This window comes from Gopherus evgoodei, unplaced genomic scaffold (genome assembly GCF_007399415.2).
Source record: "Gopherus evgoodei ecotype Sinaloan lineage unplaced genomic scaffold, rGopEvg1_v1.p scaffold_40_arrow_ctg1, whole genome shotgun sequence".
Lineage (NCBI taxonomy): Eukaryota > Metazoa > Chordata > Testudines > Testudinidae > Gopherus > Gopherus evgoodei.
The window spans coordinates 2,521,712-2,541,673 of NW_022060061.1; the positions used below are offsets into that span (position 1 = coordinate 2,521,712).

At 62.6% G+C, this 19,962-nt stretch overlaps 2 protein-coding genes across 2 annotated transcripts in view; one reads left to right on the plus strand and one right to left on the minus strand.

Moving 5' to 3' along the window:
- Nucleotides 1-44: 44 nt before the first annotated feature.
- RTBDN (retbindin) lies at nt 45-17,399 on the minus strand. Its single transcript, XM_030545945.1, has 7 exons — nt 17,319-17,399; nt 8,986-9,000; nt 5,404-5,571; nt 4,910-5,009; nt 3,901-4,029; nt 2,801-2,909; nt 45-1,839 (listed from the first exon to the last, which is right to left on the minus strand). The coding sequence occupies exons 3-7, from the start codon at nt 5,564-5,566 to the stop codon at nt 1,579-1,581; spliced, it is 762 nt and encodes a 253-aa protein (XP_030401805.1). The 5' UTR covers nt 5,567-5,571; nt 8,986-9,000; nt 17,319-17,399; the 3' UTR covers nt 45-1,578.
- The window catches only part of MAST1 (microtubule associated serine/threonine kinase 1), a 46,841-nt gene continuing 44,206 nt past the window's right edge, over nt 17,328-19,962 (plus strand). Inside the window, exon 1 of the mRNA XM_030545917.1 lies at nt 17,328-17,395. Within this exon, the coding sequence (XP_030401777.1) occupies nt 17,357-17,395 (39 nt within the window). The 5' untranslated portion in view covers nt 17,328-17,356. The remainder of the gene's footprint in view (nt 17,396-19,962) is intronic.

Below are 19,962 nucleotides of genomic sequence, written 5' to 3' on the forward strand. Positions count from 1 at the left end.
GATGCAGCCACCTCTGGGGTGGGGCTAAAACAAATCCCGTGGACCAAATTTTAAAGGTTTTTATTTTCGTTTATTTCTTTCCACAGTATCATCTGCTTTTCGAACAGCGTTTTTCCCTCGTAATCCCAAATGGGCACGGTAATGGGCGGGATGGCCCCGTGGGAACTGACGCTCAGAGCGAAGGGTTGAGTGCAGGCAGGGGACATTTCAGGGGGCTGCTTTGAGGGTGGCTGGCTTGAAAGACTGGCACGATCTTCCCCCTACACCTCTGATTCCCCTTCTCCCCTGGCCAGGGGGGCAGATCCTTACTCAGAGTCTCAGGGCTCTTGTGGTGTGGAATCGGTGTCCAATGTTCGCCCCGTTGATCTGCCTCCTGTGCTGCACGGCGCCCCCTACTGCCTTGCTGGGGCCTGGAGGAGAGCCCCCACCTTGCAGCCCTAGCGCTGGCCTGGGTGGGCATGCCATCACTCTGCACAGCTAAATTCCTGCCCCCCCCCCCGTGCCCGCTGGATGCAGCTGAGCATGGTGGGTTCTGTCTGCACTAGCTTGTGAGGGGTCACAACAAGCTTTAGCATGCAGGCGCCGTGCAAAGGCTGGAGCCTGGCCTGGGTTGAATGGACAGTGTGTCCCCGAGCCTGGCCTTGGGGTCAGCAGTGACTCGTGGGGAGAGCACCCCCTGCTGCCCCGGTGGTGTCAGTGGGCTCTTTGTCACCCCCTGCTGGCTGACCCTCGTAGGGCAGTTTAGGAGTTGGCCCAGCATGAAGCAAATGGACATGACTTATCATCAGCTCCTCCTCTGTGTCAAGGGGTCGATCCCTATCGGTGGGGGGTACTAACCTGGCACCAGTGTGGGGGGTCAAGGCTGCGCGGGGGTCAGCTGGCGCAGCATCCTCCCCTGCCCTGAGCCTTTGGCCAGCAGCCACTCGAGGTCCTGGCCTGCAGTGCCTCCAGGTGGCTTAGCCGGTGGCTGCAGGTGGGGCTCTCGCGGGGGCAGTATTGTCTAGTGGTTAGAGCAGGGCGGCAAGCTTCCTGGGTTCTGTCCCAGGCTGTGGGAACAGAGTGGGGTCTGGAAGCAGGACTCCTGGGTTCCATCCCCGGCTAGTAAGGTAAACTAATGGTTAGAGCAGGGGAGGATTTAGAGCCGAGCTACTGTACTACACTAAGCTCTCAGGCAGTTCCTCTCTGTGCCTCAGTTTCCCTCTCTGCAGTATAGCAAGAGGATGACACAGCTGCATCCCTGCAGGCCTATGTGACTGGGGCAGGGGGGGAGCTGGTTGTGAGCGGGAACTCCCTGGGAAGCTGGGTGCTAGGGGAAGGGGAAGCTAACACCCCTTTGAGCTAGGCCTTATGGCTGTGGGAAGAGGAGGGCTGTGTGGGTCCCCCCCTCTGGTAGGTGGCTGGATGGGGTGCAGGAGGGGCCAGAGAAGCAGTCACGGTGTGCGTGGGGGACGATCACAGGGCTGGGGGGTTTGCATAGATTACAAGCATTTCCCACCCCCCTCCCCCGGCACCTGGGGTGAGCGGTGCGGGAGGGACTCTCCTAGGGAGTGGGAGAGCTGGGGGGAGGGGCCAGTGGGTTTAGAACCCGCTCCCACTCCCCTCCATGTCCTCCATGAAGACGGAGCGCTTCTGCAGGCCGCGCCGGAGGAGGCTGCTGGCCGGACAGGGCCCCCCAGGGCTGCCGGCTTTGGTGGAGTCAGGCTCCTCCGAGCTGTCCCCATCCTCGGGCAGCGGGTCGGCATCGGAGCCTGTCAGGCTCAGGCACGGGCAGGGCTCCTGGGTGGCGATGAAGGAGTCGCCCCAGATGTTCTCGCAGAGCTCCCTGCCGTCCCAGTACATCTGGGGGGCAGAGAGAGGGGAGAGGTTAGGGGGTGAGGCCTGGGGCCTTTCCCCTCTAGGGAGTGCCAGCTTGGATGGGAATGGGACATGGGGCCCTTCCCCTCTAGTGGGCGCCGGATCCTATCCAGCCCTGGGGCAGGGGGACCGGCTGGTTTCGGGGTGGGGAGTGAGACGTGGGGCTTTTCCCCCCAGGGGGCGCTGGATCCGGTGGGGAATGGGATATGAGGCCCTTCCCCTCTAGGGGGCACCAGATCCTATCCAGCCCCGGGGCAGGGGGACCGGCTGGCTTGGGGGGTGGGACGTGGGGGTCTTCCCCCCAGGGGGCGCTGGATCCTATCCAGCCCCGGGGCAGGGGGAGATGACTGGGATATGGGGAGGAGAAGTTGAGTCCCAGAGCGAATCCCTGTGCCAGCCTCGGAGCACAGAGAGGGAGGGAAGCTCACCCTCCCTCCCCACGTACGGGCTGTGGGCCTGATGGGGGCTGCCAGGCAGGGGGCCCTGCCAGCATTTGCAGCTCCGCTGCCCACAGCAGACACTGCTGGCTCAGTGTCTGGGAGCCGCGCCTGGGCCAAGGCAGCAGCCTGGTGGGCTGAGTGCGGGGAGATCTGGCGATGGCTGGGGCAGTGCCAGCTCCCCCCCAGCCCCCTGACCTGGTGCCCAGGAGTGAGGATCTCTATCCCCCTCAATTCACCCAGCCCGACGGGTTTATCCCTCTGAGCCAGCCAGCCCCCCGCCCTGGGGCTGGATCGGAGCTGGCACCCCCTAGAGCGGAAAGGCCCCGTGTCCCATTCCACCCCCACATGCCATGAGTTGGACAGGTCTCAGCCCAGCTCTGAGGTGCCTGTACCACAGAATCCGCCCATCCGGCTCAGCCGGAGCCTGAGTCCACCAGTCCCCCCGCTTGGCCTCCCCCTGGCAGGGCTGAGCCAACCCCCTCCCCCCGACAGCAGAGCCCCTTCACCTGGCTGTAGGGCACACAGTCCTGGCTGCAGTTGTTCCCCTGGGGACCCCACTGCCAGTCACTCACCCAGTTGCGGGCACAGGTCAGGTCATCCTTGCAGGCTTCATACCTGGGGGAGGGGTGAGAAAGAGGGACAGGCTGGGATTGAGACAGACTATGAGGCTGTTCAGCTGGGGTGTTACAGGGCCAATCTACCCCATATTGCCCCACATCGGACCCCTGGGTCCATCCAGCCCAGTAGCCCAGCTTTGCTGCTGCACTCCAGGTCCTTGCAGCAGGGAGTTCCACCAGTCCGTCATGCTGCATCCCTGTCGGGTCGGAGAGACCCACCCTGGAGCTTGTCATGGGGACTGGATTCTCTTTCCCCCTTGGCCATTGCTGTCTGAAGTCACGGGTGAACTTGCGTCCTCCTTAGGAATAGCCTGGCTTACAGCACCCCTGCCCCCCTAACCACTAGACCCTGCTTCCCTCCCAGAGCCAGGGATAGAACCTAAGAGTCCTGACTCCCCCCTAACCACTGGACCCCACTCCCCTCTCGGAGCCAAGGATAGAACCCAGGAGTCCTGACTCCCCCTTCCGCTCTAACCACTGGACCCCACTCCCCTCTCGGAGCCAGGGATAGAACCCAGGAGTCCTGACTCCCCCTTCCACTCTAACCACTGGACCCCACTCCCCTCTCGGAGCCAGGGATAGAACCCAGGAGCCCTGGCTCCCCTCTAACCACTGGACCTCATTCCCCTCTCGGAGCCAGGGATAGAACCCAGGAGTCCTGACTCCCCCTTCCCCTCTAACTACTGGACCTCACTCCCCTCTCAGAGCCAGGGATAGAACCCAGGAGTCCTGGCTCCTCTCTAACCACTGGACCCCACTCCCCTCTCAGAGCCAGGGATAGAACCTAAGAGTCCTGACTCCCCCCTAACCACTGGACCCCACTCCCCTCTCAGAGGCAGGGATAGAATCCAGAAGTCCTGACTCCCCTCTCCCCTCTAACCACTAGACACCACTCCTCTCCCAGAGCCAGGGGTACAACCCAGGAGCCCTGGCTCCAAGCCTGCTGCTCTCACCCAGTCAGGAAAGAGGGGGAAGGCTCACTGACTCACCAGGCCTCACAGAAGCTCAGGCAGAGGGGCACCTCCAGGATGGCTGTGGGGCGCTGGGGGTGGGGCCAGCGGGCAGCACTGGGGGAGCAGCGGTAGAAGCATTCAACCCGCTGCAGGTAGTTCTCACACCTGGGATGGAGAATGGGGAGAGGGAGCATTAGAGTGGGGAGCCCCACAGGCCGCCTCTGGGGCACCATGGCTGCACCTCGAGCCGTGCACTGGCAGGATGCTGCAGGGAGGGGGCAGGGGCTTAGCAGGGGGCACCATCCCCCAGCAGGCAGTGCTGACCCGAGGGCGGCACTAGGGGGCGCTCTGCTGCTGGTGGTCCCACCTGTTTAGGCTGGGATATAACTTAGGTCTTAGTGTAACCCTCAGCTTCTAGGCTAGAATTTCAAACAGAGTGTGACACCATCCACCAGCAGGGCACTGCTTTGGGGAAGCTCACAGCCGGGGTGGCTGGGTGCTAGCAGGGCACTGCTGCGAGGAAGCTCACAGCTGGGGGTAGCTGGCTGCTAGCAGGGCACTGCTGCGGGAAAGCTCACAGCCGGGGGTAGCTGGGTGCTAGCCGGGCACTGCTGCAGGGAAGCTCACAGCCGGGGGTAGCTGGGTGCTAGCGGCGCACTGCTGCGGGGAAGCTCACAGCTGGGGTAGCTGGCTGCTAACAGGGCACTGCTGCGGGGAAGCTCACAGCTGGGGGTAGCTGGGTGCTAGCAGTGCACTGCTGTGGGGAAGTTCACAGCCAGGGGTAGCTGGGTGCTAGCAAGGCACTGCTGTGGGGAAGCTCACAGCCAGGGGTAGCTAGGTGCTAGCAAGGCACTGCTGTGGGGAAGCTCACAGCCAGGGGTAGCTAGGTGCTAGCAGGGCACTGCTGCGGGGAAGCTCACAGCCAGGGGTAGCTGGGTGCTATCAGGGCACTGCTGCAAGGAAGCTCACAGCCGGGGGTAGCTGGGTACTAGCAGGGCACTGCTGCGGGGAAGCTCACAGCCGAGGCAGGCGGAGGGAGGGGTACCTGGGACTGAGGCTCCCGCAGCGATTCCAGTAGCTGTTGTTGACCTTGGTGAGTGGGGCGCTGGAGATCTCCTGGGCCACCTCGGGGGAGCAGCAGGCATCTGGGAAGAAAACCCGGCCGTCCATCAGCACCAACCTTGACTCCCCACCCAGGGCCGGACCCCCACCACTGACCCCCACCCTCCCCGGGGCAGGGCCTGGCGTGTGAGGGGTGTTGGGCCCCTCTCGTTCTCCAAAGCATAGGGCTCCCCAGCAACACGGGGGCAAAGCCACTGCTCACAGGGTCTAGTGTGAGTGTAGGGGGCAGGGGCTGGGGAGTCAGGACTCCTGGATTCTATCCCCAGCTCTGGGAGGGGAGTGGGGTCTAGTGATTAGAGCAGGGGGGTGGAACTGGAGAAACCCCTTGAAATCACCTGCTCTGACCTAGTTTCGTCCTCCCGAGACCTTTGATTTTGTGCCTTCCCCGCTGCACGCCCCCCCGTGCCCATCACTCACTGGCGGCGTAGAGCTGGCAAACGCCCAGCTGCCCCTCGGGGCTCGGCACCGCCTTGTGCTTTCCTCCAGCCAGGCAGCGGCTGTCCAGGCCCCCAGCGCCTCCACACAGCACGGCCAGTGCCCAGCCGATGGCCAGCGCCCACACGTTGCCCCCGCCACTCATGGCACCTGGGAACAGAACCAAGGGGGGGAGAGTTGGTCAGAAGGGAAAGGTTGAAGGCTCCCCCAGTCACCTGCCCTGGGGGTGGGGATGGGATGGGGAGCGGGGGAGGACAGTATGACTGGCTTTGGGGGTTGGGATGCCCCCACTCTGGGACCAGCTTGTCGTGGGGAAGGGCAGGGGTGATGCTGAGTCCAGGGAGCAGGGGGGCAGTGTATGATGCTTTCCCTCTACCTCGCCCCCCAGCTGGGTCTCTCTCTGACAGCCGAAGTCCCCGCTGGCACGGCTCCTTTGGTCATTATTCAGCTCCTGCAGGGCCGAAGATTGGCGCCTGTCAACACTCCTAAGGGAAGGTCAGTGGTTGACCCCCAGCTGCTTTGCCCCTCTGGCGTGGGGCTGGCTGGGAAGTGGCACAGTGGCCTTCCTGATCTCTGCAATGATCGGTGCCCTGGAGCACCACAGTGACTGACTCAGAATTTCCTCAGTAACCACAGACCTGCCCCAAGGCCAGGAAAAGATCCAACCCCTCAGTCCTCACATCCAAGCTCTCACTCGGGACTGGCTGCCTTGGCTCGATCTCCACTACAATTTGCATCTTTCTGGGGTAGATTTGACTTCCAGTAGCGACTGTGTCAGCAGGGGAGCTGCGAGCCAGGACTCCTGGGTTCTAGCCTCAGACCCTTCCTTGGTAGAGGGACTCGTTCCTGTCAGCGATACGAGACCCTCGTTCCCTGCGAGGAGCTGGGCGGCTCACATGCTGGGGAAGGTGCCTTGGTGGGGGGCACAGTCCATCTGATCTGTTCCCCCTAATTGGATTTGAATTAAGGACCTGGCTGTAAGTTGGACTTGGCAGCTTCTGCCCCCGGGGCCCAAGGTGACTCCTGCTTACAGAGCCAGATCTTGCCTTCCCCAGCAAATTAGGCTGATAGGCCGAAATTAGACACTGCAGGTGCGTGTGTGTGGGAGGGTGCACCTGGCTCTGGCAACATCCTCCCTCTGGAAGATCAGATTTCCCCCAGTGCTGCTTGCCTAGGAGAAACCCAACTCCCTGCTCTCCCCAAGGGCAGCTGGAAAAAGTGCAGCTAGGGACCAAACCCAGTCTCCCTCCTGCTCTAACCACTAGATACCAGTCCCCTCCCAGAGCAGGGAATGGAAGCCAGGAGCCTGGGTCCCCTCGCTCTAACCACTAGACACCGCTCCCTTCTTCCCAGAGCTGGGGAAAGAACCCAGGAGTCCTGGCTCTGAGTCACAGCGGAAAGGCCTGGTTCTCCTTCCCAGAAGGACAAATGCTTGCGTGGGTGGGGGAGGGGTGCTGTGTTACCAGCCCCAGCAATGAGTCACCCCCACCCCCCAAAAAAACCCACGAGAAATGTAAATAAAATGACTCCCTGTTTTTTCGACCTGGGCATGTGTTTGAGTCTTTAAGGAGTCACATTTTCCTGCTTTCCGTTGGCAGCTGGAGTCTGGCTTTTGGGGAAAACAAATGAGCAGAGTCTGTCCTGTCCCGTCCCATCCCGTGACCCCAGGAGCTGGGGCTTTAAGGAAGAGAACGAGGCTCTGAGTGCTGCTGCCCAATATCCTGGAGTCAGCATCTCTTTCTGCCCCCATCTTGACTCCCGGAACTGCAGCTAATGGGAATTACTGACACACACACACACCTCGGGCGGCATTTTTTGTTTTGGTTTAACTGAAGCTGCTTTTTAAAAAACCCAAATGGGTACAATTTCAGCCTCTCCAATAGGCTGGGTATGACACTGCAACCAAGGTCAGGGGCCCATTGTGGTGTATGCAATATTAGCAGCATTACGGTAGCACCTGGAGACACCCCCCCAGCCCCCCCAACCGAGATCAGGGCCCCATTGTGCCGGGCGCGGCACAGACACCTCTGAGGCAGTCCCTGCCCCAAGCTGGTCTCATTCTAACTAGACCAAGGAAGGATCATTATCTCCATTGTCAGATGGGGAAACTGAGGCACATGGCAATCAAATGATTGATCCCAGGAGCTGAGACATCTGGGTTCTATCCCCAGTTCTGGGTGGGGAGTGGTGTCTAGGGGTTAGAGCAAGGGGCGGCAGGGCTGTGAGTCAGGACTCCTGAGTTCCATCTCCAGCTCAGAGAGGGACAATAGTCTAGTGGTTACAGCAGGGGGGCTGGGGGCCAGGAGAGCACAGGAGGTGTGCAAGAGCCAGCAGGTACTATTGAGAACTAACAGCCTCCCTCCTTCCTGTCTCCCCCAGTTCCTGCGAGCATCCAGTGGGGGCCAGGTCCGTGTGGAGACAATTTCTTCACCTGGGGCTGGAGGGACCATCCCCCAAGGGCAGGTTACTCCAGGATCATCTACTAGGGCGTTCCTGGCACCTTCTTATGAAGCAGCTGAGTTGGGCCCTGCAGGAGCTAGGATAAGAGGCTGGATGGGCCGAGGGTCTGAGCTGGGGCAGGGATCCCAGCTAAGCCGGGGCTCATCTGAGCCCTCTGGGAGGAACCCCCTGGCCCAGGCTGCGTCATGTTCACACAGCTGCTCTCTCGGCCTCACTCGGCCCCAAGGACCATAGATCAAACCACCCAATCTAGAGCAGTCTTTGGGTAGGCCTCAGTGGCGGCTCGTGCCCAAGCTGCAGCGGGGTGCAAAGAACAGATGCCTGGGTTCTATTCCCATCTCTGCGACGGGAGTGGGGTCTGGTGGTTAGAGCAGGGGGGGCTGGGAGCCAGGATGCCTGGGTTCTATCCCCATCTCTGCTATGGGAGTGGGGTCTGGTGGTTAGAGCAGGGGGGGCTGGGAGCCAGGACACTTGTGTTCTATCCCTGGCTCTGCAAGGGGAGTGGGCAGGGCCACCCAGAGGGGGGAGCAAGTGGGGCAATTTGCCACAGGTCCTGCAGGGGCCCTCAAGAATATAATATTCTATAGTTTTGCAACTATTTTTTATGGAAGGGCCGCCTGAAATTGCTTTTCCCCAGGCCCCCTGAATCCTCTGGGGGCCCTGGGAGTGGAGTCTGGTGGTTAGAGCAGGGGGCGCTGGGAGCCAGGATGCCTCGGTTCTATCCCCGGCTCTGTGAGGGGAGTGGGGGGTCTGGTGGGTTAGAGCAGGGGGGGCTGGAAGCCAGGACGCCTGGGTTCTCTTCCTAGCTGTGCTGCGTGACTTCTGGGGAGTCACTTCCCTACTCTGTGTTCCCCCTTCCCCTTCTACAGCTCTCAGACTGCCCTACGCCAGCAGCCCTCAACCGTTCCAGACCCCTGGACGGCTTTCAGGAGGCTGATTTGTCCTGAGCACCCCCAGGTTTCACTTCACTTCAAAACCACTTGCTTACAGAATCAGACACAAAAATACCAGTGTCACAGCCACACGAGTACTGAGCAGTGGCTGAATTTCTCCTCTGAACCTTGTTATAAAATCTGTCCACTGGGATGGACTCCTCGGACTTACCTTTCCCTGGATGATCTACAGAGCAGTAGAAACGAGTCGCTGTCTGTCTGAGTGCGAGTGTGTCCTGGCCTGGCAAGTGCTTTGCATGTGGCCTGTTGTAAAACAAGGCAAATCTCTTGGGGGGCTGATGTCCCCCCCGGCAGCCCTCCCGGGAGCCTGGCTGAGAACCGCTGCACTACCGGGGAGCTGAGTGGTGGTGGCGGGGTGTAGAAGAGGGAAACTGAGGCAGAGGGAAATTCAAGCGACTGGTCCGAGCTCCCAGGGGCAGCTGGTGGTAGAACCGGGCTCTGAACCCAGGAGTCCTGGCACCCCAGCCAATCCCTTAACTCCCCCCCCCAGCAAAAAGTCACAATTTCCATGACCCTGAAATCACGCTTTTCTCCCCCCAGTAAAATCAAATAGCCGCCCCCCCTCAGTGGGGCAGGACCGTCGCCCCTGACCCCCCCTACTCACCCCAAACTCTCCTCGGCTTTTATTTACCCGGCTGCTCTTCTGCCAGGGCCGAGCTTTTCCTTCTCCTGCTCTGGACTTGTCTGACTTTGACCCGGGTGGGGAGGGAGCCAGGCTGCGGGGGGCGGGAGGGGGAGGAGTGAATGGGGGGGCGGGCTGACTAGTTCTTCGGGTGATTTCAAACTAGCGCCCGACAGGAGGGACCCAGTTTGGTTCGTTCTCCGTGTCGCTGATTCTCTCCCTCCCTCCCCAAGCCGTGAGACCCCCCCAAGTTATAGGGGCGGCCTGCGCTAGCAGGGGGATGAACTCCGTGATCCAGGAGCCCCCCTTCCAGCCCCATGTTCTGATCTGATAACCCCCACCCCTCACAGCAGCCGCTGGGATTTCTATGGGAGGGTGGGGCGGAACCCCCCAGCTCCACTTCCCAGCCCCCGCCCCCATACGGCCACGGGCGACTTTGGGGCAGAACCGAGCCTGCGGGGTTGGGGGCGTAGGGCTCCTCTGGGTGGATGTGTCACCGCCAGGAGATGGGGTGGGGGACCCCCCCGCACCCCCTTTTCCCTAGTGGCTGCCGGAGGGTGGAACTGGGCCGCCAGACACCCCCGCCCCCCCGCCTGCTGTAATTAACCAGGAGGGAAATCGCTCCCCCACGACCCTTGTGTCTACCTGCGCAGGCTGCTGGAGGGGGGGTCTTGTCTGGGTGACTGGGGGGCGATCTCCCACCCCGCTGCCGCCGCTGGGCTCGGGAGCGGCGCCTCAGTTCGCCTCCTGCTCCGCCTGCTGCAAAGCAAACCCCTCCCCGCCCTTCTCCCAGCCCACCCTGCAGCAGCCACTCGCCAGCCGGAGCGGCGCTGGGGTGAATCCGGAGTGGCCGGCGTCACCACTGGGGGGGGGGGGGCGCTCTGTCTGTCCCCCTCCTCCTCTCTCAGCCGATCCTCTGGGGCCTGATCTGGGCCTGCGCTTGGAGCTGGGACCGTGCATCTTGCATCGGTTCTTGCTGTGGGAGACACTTAAAACCGATGTCTTCTGCCTCCCCTGGTGGGAGACTGAGATGCAGCCACCTCTGGGGTGGGTGCAGGAGGTGTTTATACTGGGATCTCACCTGGCGCTGAGATGCAGCCACTGCTGGATTAGGGCATGGGGGCTGCTTATATAGGGGTCTCTCAGCCAGTGCTGACATGCTGCTGCCTCTGAGGTGGGGCACAGGAGCAATTTAACAGCCGCATAGCACAACAATTTAATCCAGGGAGTGAAATGGCAGCCTGTGTCCAGCTGAACCGGCGGGCGGGGTGGGGGGGTTAGGGAGGCATCTTGGAGATAGGCACCCAGGAAGGTAGTAGGGGTCCCTGAGACACCATCTTCCTTCCCCCCCACACCGCATGGGGTGATCTCTGAGTTCCTTCTGCCCTTTTAATGGTGATCAACTTCTCCCTTGTCTTTCCAGGTCCCTCGGGGATCACTGGGGCGCTGCATGGAGCTGCCTTCCAGCCATGGGGTCCGATCTGCAAGGGGAATGTGTCTCCGGGGGGGGGGGCGAGTTAGCTGGGATCAGGACAGACAGGGTGGGCCCGGAGCTGTGTAATTGACAAAGCCAGAACCCTTGCCCTGCCACATGGGGCCTCCTGGCTCTGGGAGGCGTGTGGGGCCTAGTGGTTAGAGCTGGGGGTGTGCTGGGATGGGAATCAGGACTCCTGGGTCCTGCTCCCAGCTCTGGCAGGGGCGTGGCTAAAGCCCTGTGTGGGGCTCATCTCCGAAAACCCGATGCCAGAGGCTGAGCCAGCCATGACCCCAGTGGCCTTTCTGGGCGCTGCCTGGCAGTGGGGGGCCCTGGCTGTGGATCGCTGGTGCCACCTAGAGGGCTGCGTGCGCCTGTGGGTGCCAGGCTGTGGGGTGCCCATGGGGAGTGTGTTGTGTCCTACATGTGCCGTGGTGGAACAGTCCCGGCCTGCACTTCAGGGGTCCCCAGGGCAGCGCTGGGGACAACCAGCAGGAGCTGCATCCCCCCACGTTGTGGGTCGGTTGAATGGCTCTAGTGTTGGGGGTGGGAATGGGGCCCAAGAACACGTGGGACTGGGAGACAGGACTGCTTGGGTCTGCTCTAAGTGGGGAGCGGTAGTCAGGTCTCCTGGGTTCAATTATCAGATCAGATAAGGGAGGGGAGTCTAGTGGTTAGAGCGGGGGGGGGGCTAGGGGTCAGGACTCCTGGGTTCTGTGCTGAGCTCTGGAAGGGGAGTGGAGTCTAGTGATTAGAGCAGGGAGGGTAGGAATCAGGACTTCTGGGTTCTGTGCTGATCTCTGGGAGGAGAGTGGGGTCTAGTGGTTAGAGCGGGGGGGTGGGGCTAGGGGTCAGGACTCCCGGGTTCTGTACTGAGCTCTGGGAGGGGAGTGAGGTCTAGTGGTACAGGCAGAGGAACACAAAACCAGGTTTCCCAGGTTCTCTTTAAGGCCTGAGTCACAGTAAGGCTGTGTCTCATGCCCTTGCTCCGTGCCTCAGTTTCCCCCAATGAGGTCCATAGCTGAGCAGGGCTAGCAAAGTGCATGGTATTACCAGGGCTTTGCCGATGGCTGTTTGGCATCGGGTGGGGGTGGGGGGAATTGTTCCTTCTGTCCCCCTTGCCCGCAGGGTTGGCCCGTGTCTTGGGGACCGGGGCGATGCCTTGCTTAATCCGAACAGGTGTCATCCCTGCTTTGACTTCAGTGCTTCCGGCATGGACGTGGCCTCCGCTAAGCGCCGGATGGGATTAGGGGCCGCTGCAAGAAGGGGAATTGGAACAGCTTCTGCCATCTGGCTGGGGCCTGCACCCGTGGGCGCGGGGCCAGCACCCGCGGGCGTGGGCCCAAGGCGAGCGCTGGTCCAGGGGCCTTCATCTGCTCTGGATTGTCGGTGACCAGGCAAAAGTTGGGTTCATGGGTGGCCCAGCCACTCCCCTGCTTCAAGCCACTAGACCCCCCATCTCCTCCTCCCAGAGCCAGAAATAGAACCTAGGAGTCCGGCCGCCCTCCCCGCCCCCCGCGCTCGCCGTGGGGACTGAACTAAAGCCCTCGAAGGAGGAGGGTCAAAGAGCCCTGGGGCCCCCAGGTTGTAGAACAGGGTCTGGCCACCAGAGAGCGACAGAGCCACGCGGCATTTCTGTGGGGCCCACCAATAGTGCACGTTTCCCCAGCGATGATTCTTAAAGTGCTTTGTCTGGAAGGGGCCCAGCAGGGGCGGGGGGAGGTTCGGGCTCTGAGCGGCTCTGCTGTTCGGACCCTCGAGTGGGGGGTGTTTCCACCCCGGCAGCCTGGGGGAGACGAGAGAACCCAGGAGTCCGGCCCCCGGAGAGCTCCCAGCCTCAATCCTTCAGCTCCAGCACCATGGACAGCGCAGGGTGCACCGCTCGGCGTGTCCCGCGGGTGTGACCGGCTGCAGCTCTGCGTGTGTGTGTGTGTGTGTGGGAGGTCTTACACGCCTCTCCCTCCTCTGCCTGCCCCAGGCCCTCCCCCTCCATCACCCCATGGAGACTTCTGGGCTCTGCTCCTGCATCCAGCCCGCTGGGTGGCGCCCTCCTCCGAAGCAAACCCTGGCACTGCTGGCGTCCGGGTGGGAACATGCATCACCCAGACACGCATGCCAGGCTCACGCACGGTCTGGTCTCTGCCCCATCCAGTCACCAGTCTTCTGGGCATGACCCTGTTACTGAGCCGGGCACCGACGACCCAGGTGGTTCCGGGGGGCCAGGCCCATGGCCTCCAATACTCTGAGATTGGGCCTTCAGCATGAATGACCCCGTTTCTCTCTCTGTGGCTCCCTTGCACTGTACGTTAGCGCACACCCCAGCCATTCACTCATCACACACCAGTACACACAGACACACATCCAGGCACACACTCCCCACCACCAGCCAGACACCTGCCCCTGCAGGCAACCCACACACACGAGCCCTCCCCCTGCACAAACACACCCACAGCTGCCCTCCCCCTTCCAGCCTGGCGCGCGTGCGCACACACACAAACATACACACACACACACACACCTCCAGGCCCTGAGTGTCTGCTGGGCCCAGTCCTCACCATTGATTTCCTTTAACTGCTCCATTAGGCCCCAGATCGCCCTGGCCGCCCATCAAGCACATTTACAGCGCTGGCCCAGCCCATCGACCCGATGCTGCCTGGCCGTCGGCGCTGAGGCTGGCGCAGGACCGGGACGAGCACTGGCCGAGGCCACGAACTGCCCTGGAGACCAGAAACCACCCGTCACCCCCGACAGCCGCCTGCTCCAGTCACCCCGGAGACCAGCGACACCCCTGTGCTTGTGTCTCCCCAGAACTCAGGCACCCTTGTTCATGGATCTGCTTGGCGATGAGAGTCCCATGGTCTCCAACCCCCCTGGCAGCCACCTTTGCAAATCTCCCTGGCTTACAAACACTACCAGGGGATCATTATGGGCCAGGGCCTCTGCTTCCTTCAGCCCAGCACCCCCTGCTGAGTCCCCCCTTCCTGCAGCCCAGCGCACCCTAGAGCCCCCTGGGGCCAGCCCTGCCTGCCAGGGGAGAGCGCCCCCTGCTGAGCCCCCACCCTGCTCCTTGCACTCCAGCACCCACTAGTGCCCCCTGGAGCCAGCCCTGCCTGCCAGGGAAGATCACCCCCTGCTGGCCCCCTGTCCTGCTCCCTACAGCTCAGCGCCCCCTAGCGCCCCCTGGAGCCAGCCCTGCCTGCCAGGGGAGAGCGCCCCCTGCTGAGCCCCCAGCCCTCTCCCTGCAGCCTAGCGCCCTCTAGCGCCCCCTGGGGCCAGCCCTGCCTGCCAGGGAAGATCACCCCCTGCTGGCCCCCTGTCCTGCTCCCTACAGCTCAGCGCCCCCTAGCGCCCCCTGGAGCCAGCCCTGCCTGCCAGGGGAGAGCGCCCCCTGCTGAGCCCCCAGCCCTCTCCCTGCAGCCCAGCGCCCTCTAGCGCCCCCTGGGGCCAGCCCTGCCTGCCAGGGAAGATCGCCCCCTGCTGGCCCCCAGCCCTGCTCCCTGCAGCCCAGCGCCCCCTAGCGCCCCCTGGAGCCAGCCCTGCCTGCCAGGGGAGAGCGCCCCCTGCTGAGCCCCTCCTGAAGCAGCAGCCTCATCCGCAGTGTGCTTAGTAACTTCTGAGCATGGGGCGGGGGCAGAAGGGCAGATCAGAGACAGACCCCCACTGAGTAGCCCCCCCTCCCCACCCCCGGGCCATGCGCCTCGGCCTCCCGTGGAGCAGCCCCCACCCCACCGCTCCGGCCTTTAATAATCCATCGGCCCAGTGAATATTTCAGCCCCGCTTGTTTCCCTGACGTGGCCGCGGACGCGGCTCCATTAGCTCCGGAGCCGGGATTTTTCTGGGCTGCAGAGGAGGTTTGGGGAGGGAGGAGGAATGGAGAAGGGCAGGGGGGGTTGTGCCCCCCTTCCCCACAGAAACTGACCCCTCTGGGCATCGCCGGAGCCCAAATTCTCCACTGCCAGATACCAAGGACTCGCCCCCCAGCCCCTTATCCCAGCCACCAATTGCCCAAGGCTGGGGACCCTCAGCCCCCTAGCCCAGCCCCCCAACTGCCCAATGCTGGGGATCCCCAGCCCCTTAGCCAATCCCCGCAAGTACCCAATGATGCGGAACCCCCAGCACCTTATTCCAGCCCCCAGTTGCCCAAGGCTGGGGATCCCCAGCCCCTTATCCCAGCCCCGCAACTGCCCAATTCTGGGCACCCCTCAGCCCCTTATCTCAGGCCCCCTCAAGCCTTCCCCCAGCTCAGTGCAAATTCCTGGTCGAGCCCCTGTTGCGGGAGTCGGGGGACAGAAGCAATAGCTTGGCAGCTCTTCTAAGAGCAACGACAGCCCCCCCGCCGCGCCCGACCCCCCGGGACCAGACACTGCCTGATCAATAATGCATCCCGCTCTTAACATATGTCAGGGCTTGCGGGGGAGGGGAGAGACGGGCAGGCGAGAGGGGAGGGTGGAGGGAAGTGGAGAGGGGGAGGGAGGCCACGGGGGGGAGAGGGGAAGGCTGTAGGAGGGGGGAAGGGGAGGCCCCCTGGGGGAAGGGGGTAGAGGCAGGGGGAGGAGGCCACAGTAGGGAGGGTTGCAGAGGAAGGGTGGGAGAAAGGTGCCGGGGAAGGGGGTCTGGGAAGCGTTATCGACTCCCTGGCTCTGTCTGCCCCCCTTCCCCCCCCCAAGTTCCCTGCGCTGTCAGCTGATGAAGCCAGCCCAGCTCAGGCCACCAGATGCTGCGGACTCCGGGAGGGAAAGGGTTAACAATTAATCCTGCCCTTAATCCAAAACCAATTAGCTCTGAGAGGGCCTGGCTCCCCACCCCAGCCCCCTGGAGCTTCCTGGGGTCCTTTGGGGACCAATCCTGCACCAGGGGAGGAAGGGCTGGGAGGACAGGACTCCTGGGTTCTATGCCGGGCACCAGCACCGACTCCTTGGGTGAGCCTCTTAATCGCTCCGTGCCTCAGTTTCCCTTTCTGTATAGCAGGGATAATAATTCTTGCTTTGCCTACATGGATTATTGAGCTGTTCGTGGGAGGGTCTGTCTCTCCTGGGGGAGGGATCTGTGCATTGCCCGGCACAAGAGGGCCCATATAGATTGGAAACTCCACAATACAAGTAACAATAACCTTGGGGTCCTCTAGCCCAGCTGGGCCCTAGCTAACACCCCCGGAGTGCTGTCTACACTAGTGCTTGCAACAGTGTCGAGGGAGGGATCCAGGCTGGTGTGGAGGGACAGGCCGCAGGGTTGCCAGCATGCCGGGAGGGGTGTGTGAAAATTGCATGGCGGCAAGGCCAGAGTTGAGGGGACTCTAGGGACAGGGTGTGAGGGAAGTGGGAGTGGGGGCAGTGGGGGCTATGGGAGGCAAACGGGCAGGGGGCGGTGAGGGGGGATAACACGGGGGGGCAGTGGATGTGATGGAGGCTCATGGGTTTGGGGGGCAGCCGCAGAGGGAATGGTGGGACCATATGGGTGTGGGGGCAGTGGGGCATATTGCGGGTGTGGGTTGGGGCAATGGATGGCGGGGGGCACACGGGGTGGAAGCAGTGGATCGTGGGGGGCACACGGGGTGGGGGCAGTGGGTGATGGGAGCACACAGGGTGGGGGCAGTGGTTCGTGGGGGGCACACGAGGTGGGGCAGTGGATGGTGGGGGGCACACAGGATGGGGGCAGTGGGTGATGGGGCAGCGAGGGCATATTGGGGGCACACGGGGTGAGAGCAGTGGGGGGGCACACAGGGTGGGGCAGTGGGTGATAGGAGCACACAGGGTGGGGGCAGTGGATCGTGGGGGGCACACGGGGTGGGGCAGGGGCGGAGCCGGACCCTGGGGTCTGCCGGCTGCGGGGCTGGAAGGGTTAAACCCTCGGCCCCCGGGGGGGGGCGGTCCCGCGGTTGCCGCAGGAGCGGGGAGCCGGGCGGAGCAGCCCCCCATCCCCGGGGGCCAGGGGCTGGCGAGGCCTGGCCGCCCAGCCGGGATCTCGCCCCCTCCCCCCAGCCGCGCGGGAGCGGAGCCGGCTACGCGCAGAGGCGGCTGCATCCCCGGAGCCGGGGGGGGGCAGGAGGCCCCGGGGCCCCAGGGCCCCCCAGCTGAAGCGGGGCCGGGCGGACGGGAACAGGCGGCGGCGGGCGAGGATGGAGCCGGGCGCGCTTCGGGGCTGATCCGCGCGGGGGGCTGCGGGGCGTCTCGCGGAGCCTCCGGGGGGGGGCTGAGACCCCCAGGCGGGGTGGGGGGCGCGCACACCTGAGCCGCCCCCAGCGCTGGGCAGCTGGGCCGGGCGCCGCCGCTGCCAGGGGCCTGGTGGCTGCCAAGTTCTGTGGCAGGAGACGCGAGTGAAGGATCCTCGCTCCCCCACCCGCCGCAACCACCCCCCCCCGCAGCCACCACCCCTCCCTCGGCTCCATCACCGGCTCCGGGGCGCCCGGGGCCTGCTGGCTGGGGGAAGATGGACGACTCGGGGATTATCCGCAGGCGACGGCTCCAGGTAAGGAGGGCTGGGGGGGAGGGGGCTGAAACCCCGCGCCTGGCGTGGGTGGGGGGCTGTGGGTTTGTGGGTGTCTGGTCCCCCTCCCCTGCCAGCTCACGGACGGGGGAGGAGCCCTGCTGGATCCAGGGTGCCACCCCCTCCCCCCGCAGCACAGGCGTATGGGTCTGTCTGGGCCCCCCCCACAGAGCCCCTCCCCACCCCCCAGCTAAGATGGGGAAATTGAGCCCCTGGACCACGTCTGGTGGGCATCCTTGGGGGGAGGGGGCCGATTGGGGGCGCCCCACTGATGCATCCCCTCCTGTGGCACTGCAGTCACTGGGGCTCCCTCCATCCCGCTTTCCGGGTGTCCCCCACTTAGAGAGACTCTCCCCCATCCATGGCCATGAACCCCCCCCCCGTCCCCGGAAGTTTCTAGGGTGCACAGAGGCTGTGGAGCAGTGAGCAGGGGCTGCAGGCTGGGGGGGGGTCCGAATGGGGCACTGGGGGGTGGGTGGTGGGGGTCCATTCTGCGGCTGGTGTTCTGATGCTGAGTCAGGTGTGTGGGGGGTGTTGGCATAGGACACCCAGATGGCAACATGTGCAAATGGTCTCTGTCTGGCCACTGAGAGGGGAATGGATCCTAGTGGTTAGAGCTAGGGGGTGGGGAGTCAGGACTCCTGAGTTCTATTCCCAGCTCTGCCACTGACACCCTTTCCCCTCCTCTGTGCCTCAGTTTCCCACTCTGTACAGTGGGGATAATGACCCTTACGCTCAGGGGTGAGGGAGAGTTGTGGAGCTGATCTGAGTGATGTCTGTAAAGTGCATTGAGCTGGGTGGGGCCAGCGTACCGCCATCTGTTGTTATATATGTGGGGGCCACAGGCCCGTCCCCCTGCCCCCAGGCCCAATGTGCGACATCAGGATCCTTCCTACTCTGCTAGCACCTGTGATGGAAACCTCCCTCCCACCGCGGGGCTTGCAGGGCCCTCGGGACCAGCCTGCTGGCAGCTCCGCCAAGGCAGTAAACATGTTTATTTCATTTCAGTACCTGTGGATCCCGCCCTGGGCCGTGACACACAGCGGGGATCAGAACCACTGGCCCAGTAAAGATCCTCTGCAGTTGGGGGTGTGAGGCTTGAGCCCAATTCCAGAGCAGGGAGGTCACTCGGGCTCCCCCAAATCCCCATCCCAGTGTGAGCTGGTATTCTTCACTTCCTGTCTAGAACTGTTAAAACAGCCCCCCACCATGCCCCACTTTAGGCTCCCTCTTTGCATTCCCACAGTCCTGGGTCATGTCCCATCCCCTAGTGCAATCCAGAGCAGCCTCGGGGCTGCTCTAATGTCTCCTCCCTGCTGCTGGGAGGCAGAGGAAAGCCAGAGCAGTGTCAGCTGGACTACAGGGCTGCCCGCTGGAGATACCCCCCCTGCTTGGGAATGGTCCTTGGGGGGCATTCTCCCCACTTTCAGACTCCTTTGGGCTGCTGGAGCGGCCTAGAAGAGTGTAAATGAGAACTAGGCCTGGAGGGGGAGTGAGACCCCACTTGCCTCTGGAATCCTCACACCCCCCAGAATCACCACCCTGCCCCCTTCCCCCACCAGTGGACAGTGCTGATCCCTCTTGAGATCAGAACCCATAGCACCAACTTCAGTGAGCTGAGCCCCAGAGGTGAATGGCAGGGGGTCCAGGACATCCTCGTCCCTCTTCCCCCAGGACTACAATCCCCAGAATGCCTCTGGGCTGAAACTGACCTGTGGGACTCACTGCCGCTTGTGCAGCCATGCAAGGAGGAAAATGAAACAACCCCCCCTCCCACCAACTTGCCATTTCTTCCCTGGTGGATTCAGACCCAGATATTTCCAAAAACAGCCCCTCGTTTGTGGTGTCAGGGTCCCCCCAAAACAGCCAGCCCTGGAGAGGAGTAGTTGAGCCCAGGAGCCCCAGGCCAGGTTAGAGGCTCAGGGTGCGAAGTGCATGGCAAACCAGTGGCAAATGAAACATGGGGCTTCTGGTAGGATCAGAGGAAGGTGTGAGACCCCTGCAGCAAGCGGGGTAATCTGTCCCCATGACCTCTCCTCCTGACCTCTGGTTGCTTTAAGCCCTGCAGCATGATGGTGACCAGCCCTCCTAAAATTGTCGTTACTCCCAATGGTGATCATTTCGCTCCTGTGGGATCATGTGGCCCTGCTGGATTTTTAAAAAAAAATCTCCCTTCGTAACCCATTCCCTCCCCGCCCTCCCCCCATGAGTTCACTTTGCTTTCCTCTGGGCCTCCTTCCAGTTCAACAATACTTGAACAAGGAGCGAGCCGTTAAAAGGGGTTCTGCCTTTTGAGATCAGGGCCCTGCTGTGCTTGGCATAACAATCTGGGGAAACCGAGGCACGGCATGGCAAAGTGCCTTGCCTAAGGCCGTCCCAGGAACTGAACCCAGGAGTCCCAGTCCTTTGCCTTGAGCACCAACTGATCTTAATGGGCCTCCAGAGTCTCCGAGTGCAAGGTGCAGCTGTGCTGGCCAAATGTGGGATGTTGGAAATTTGGATCCATATTGTTTTTATGATTGTTAGGTGTATTACGGTAGCGCCGAGGA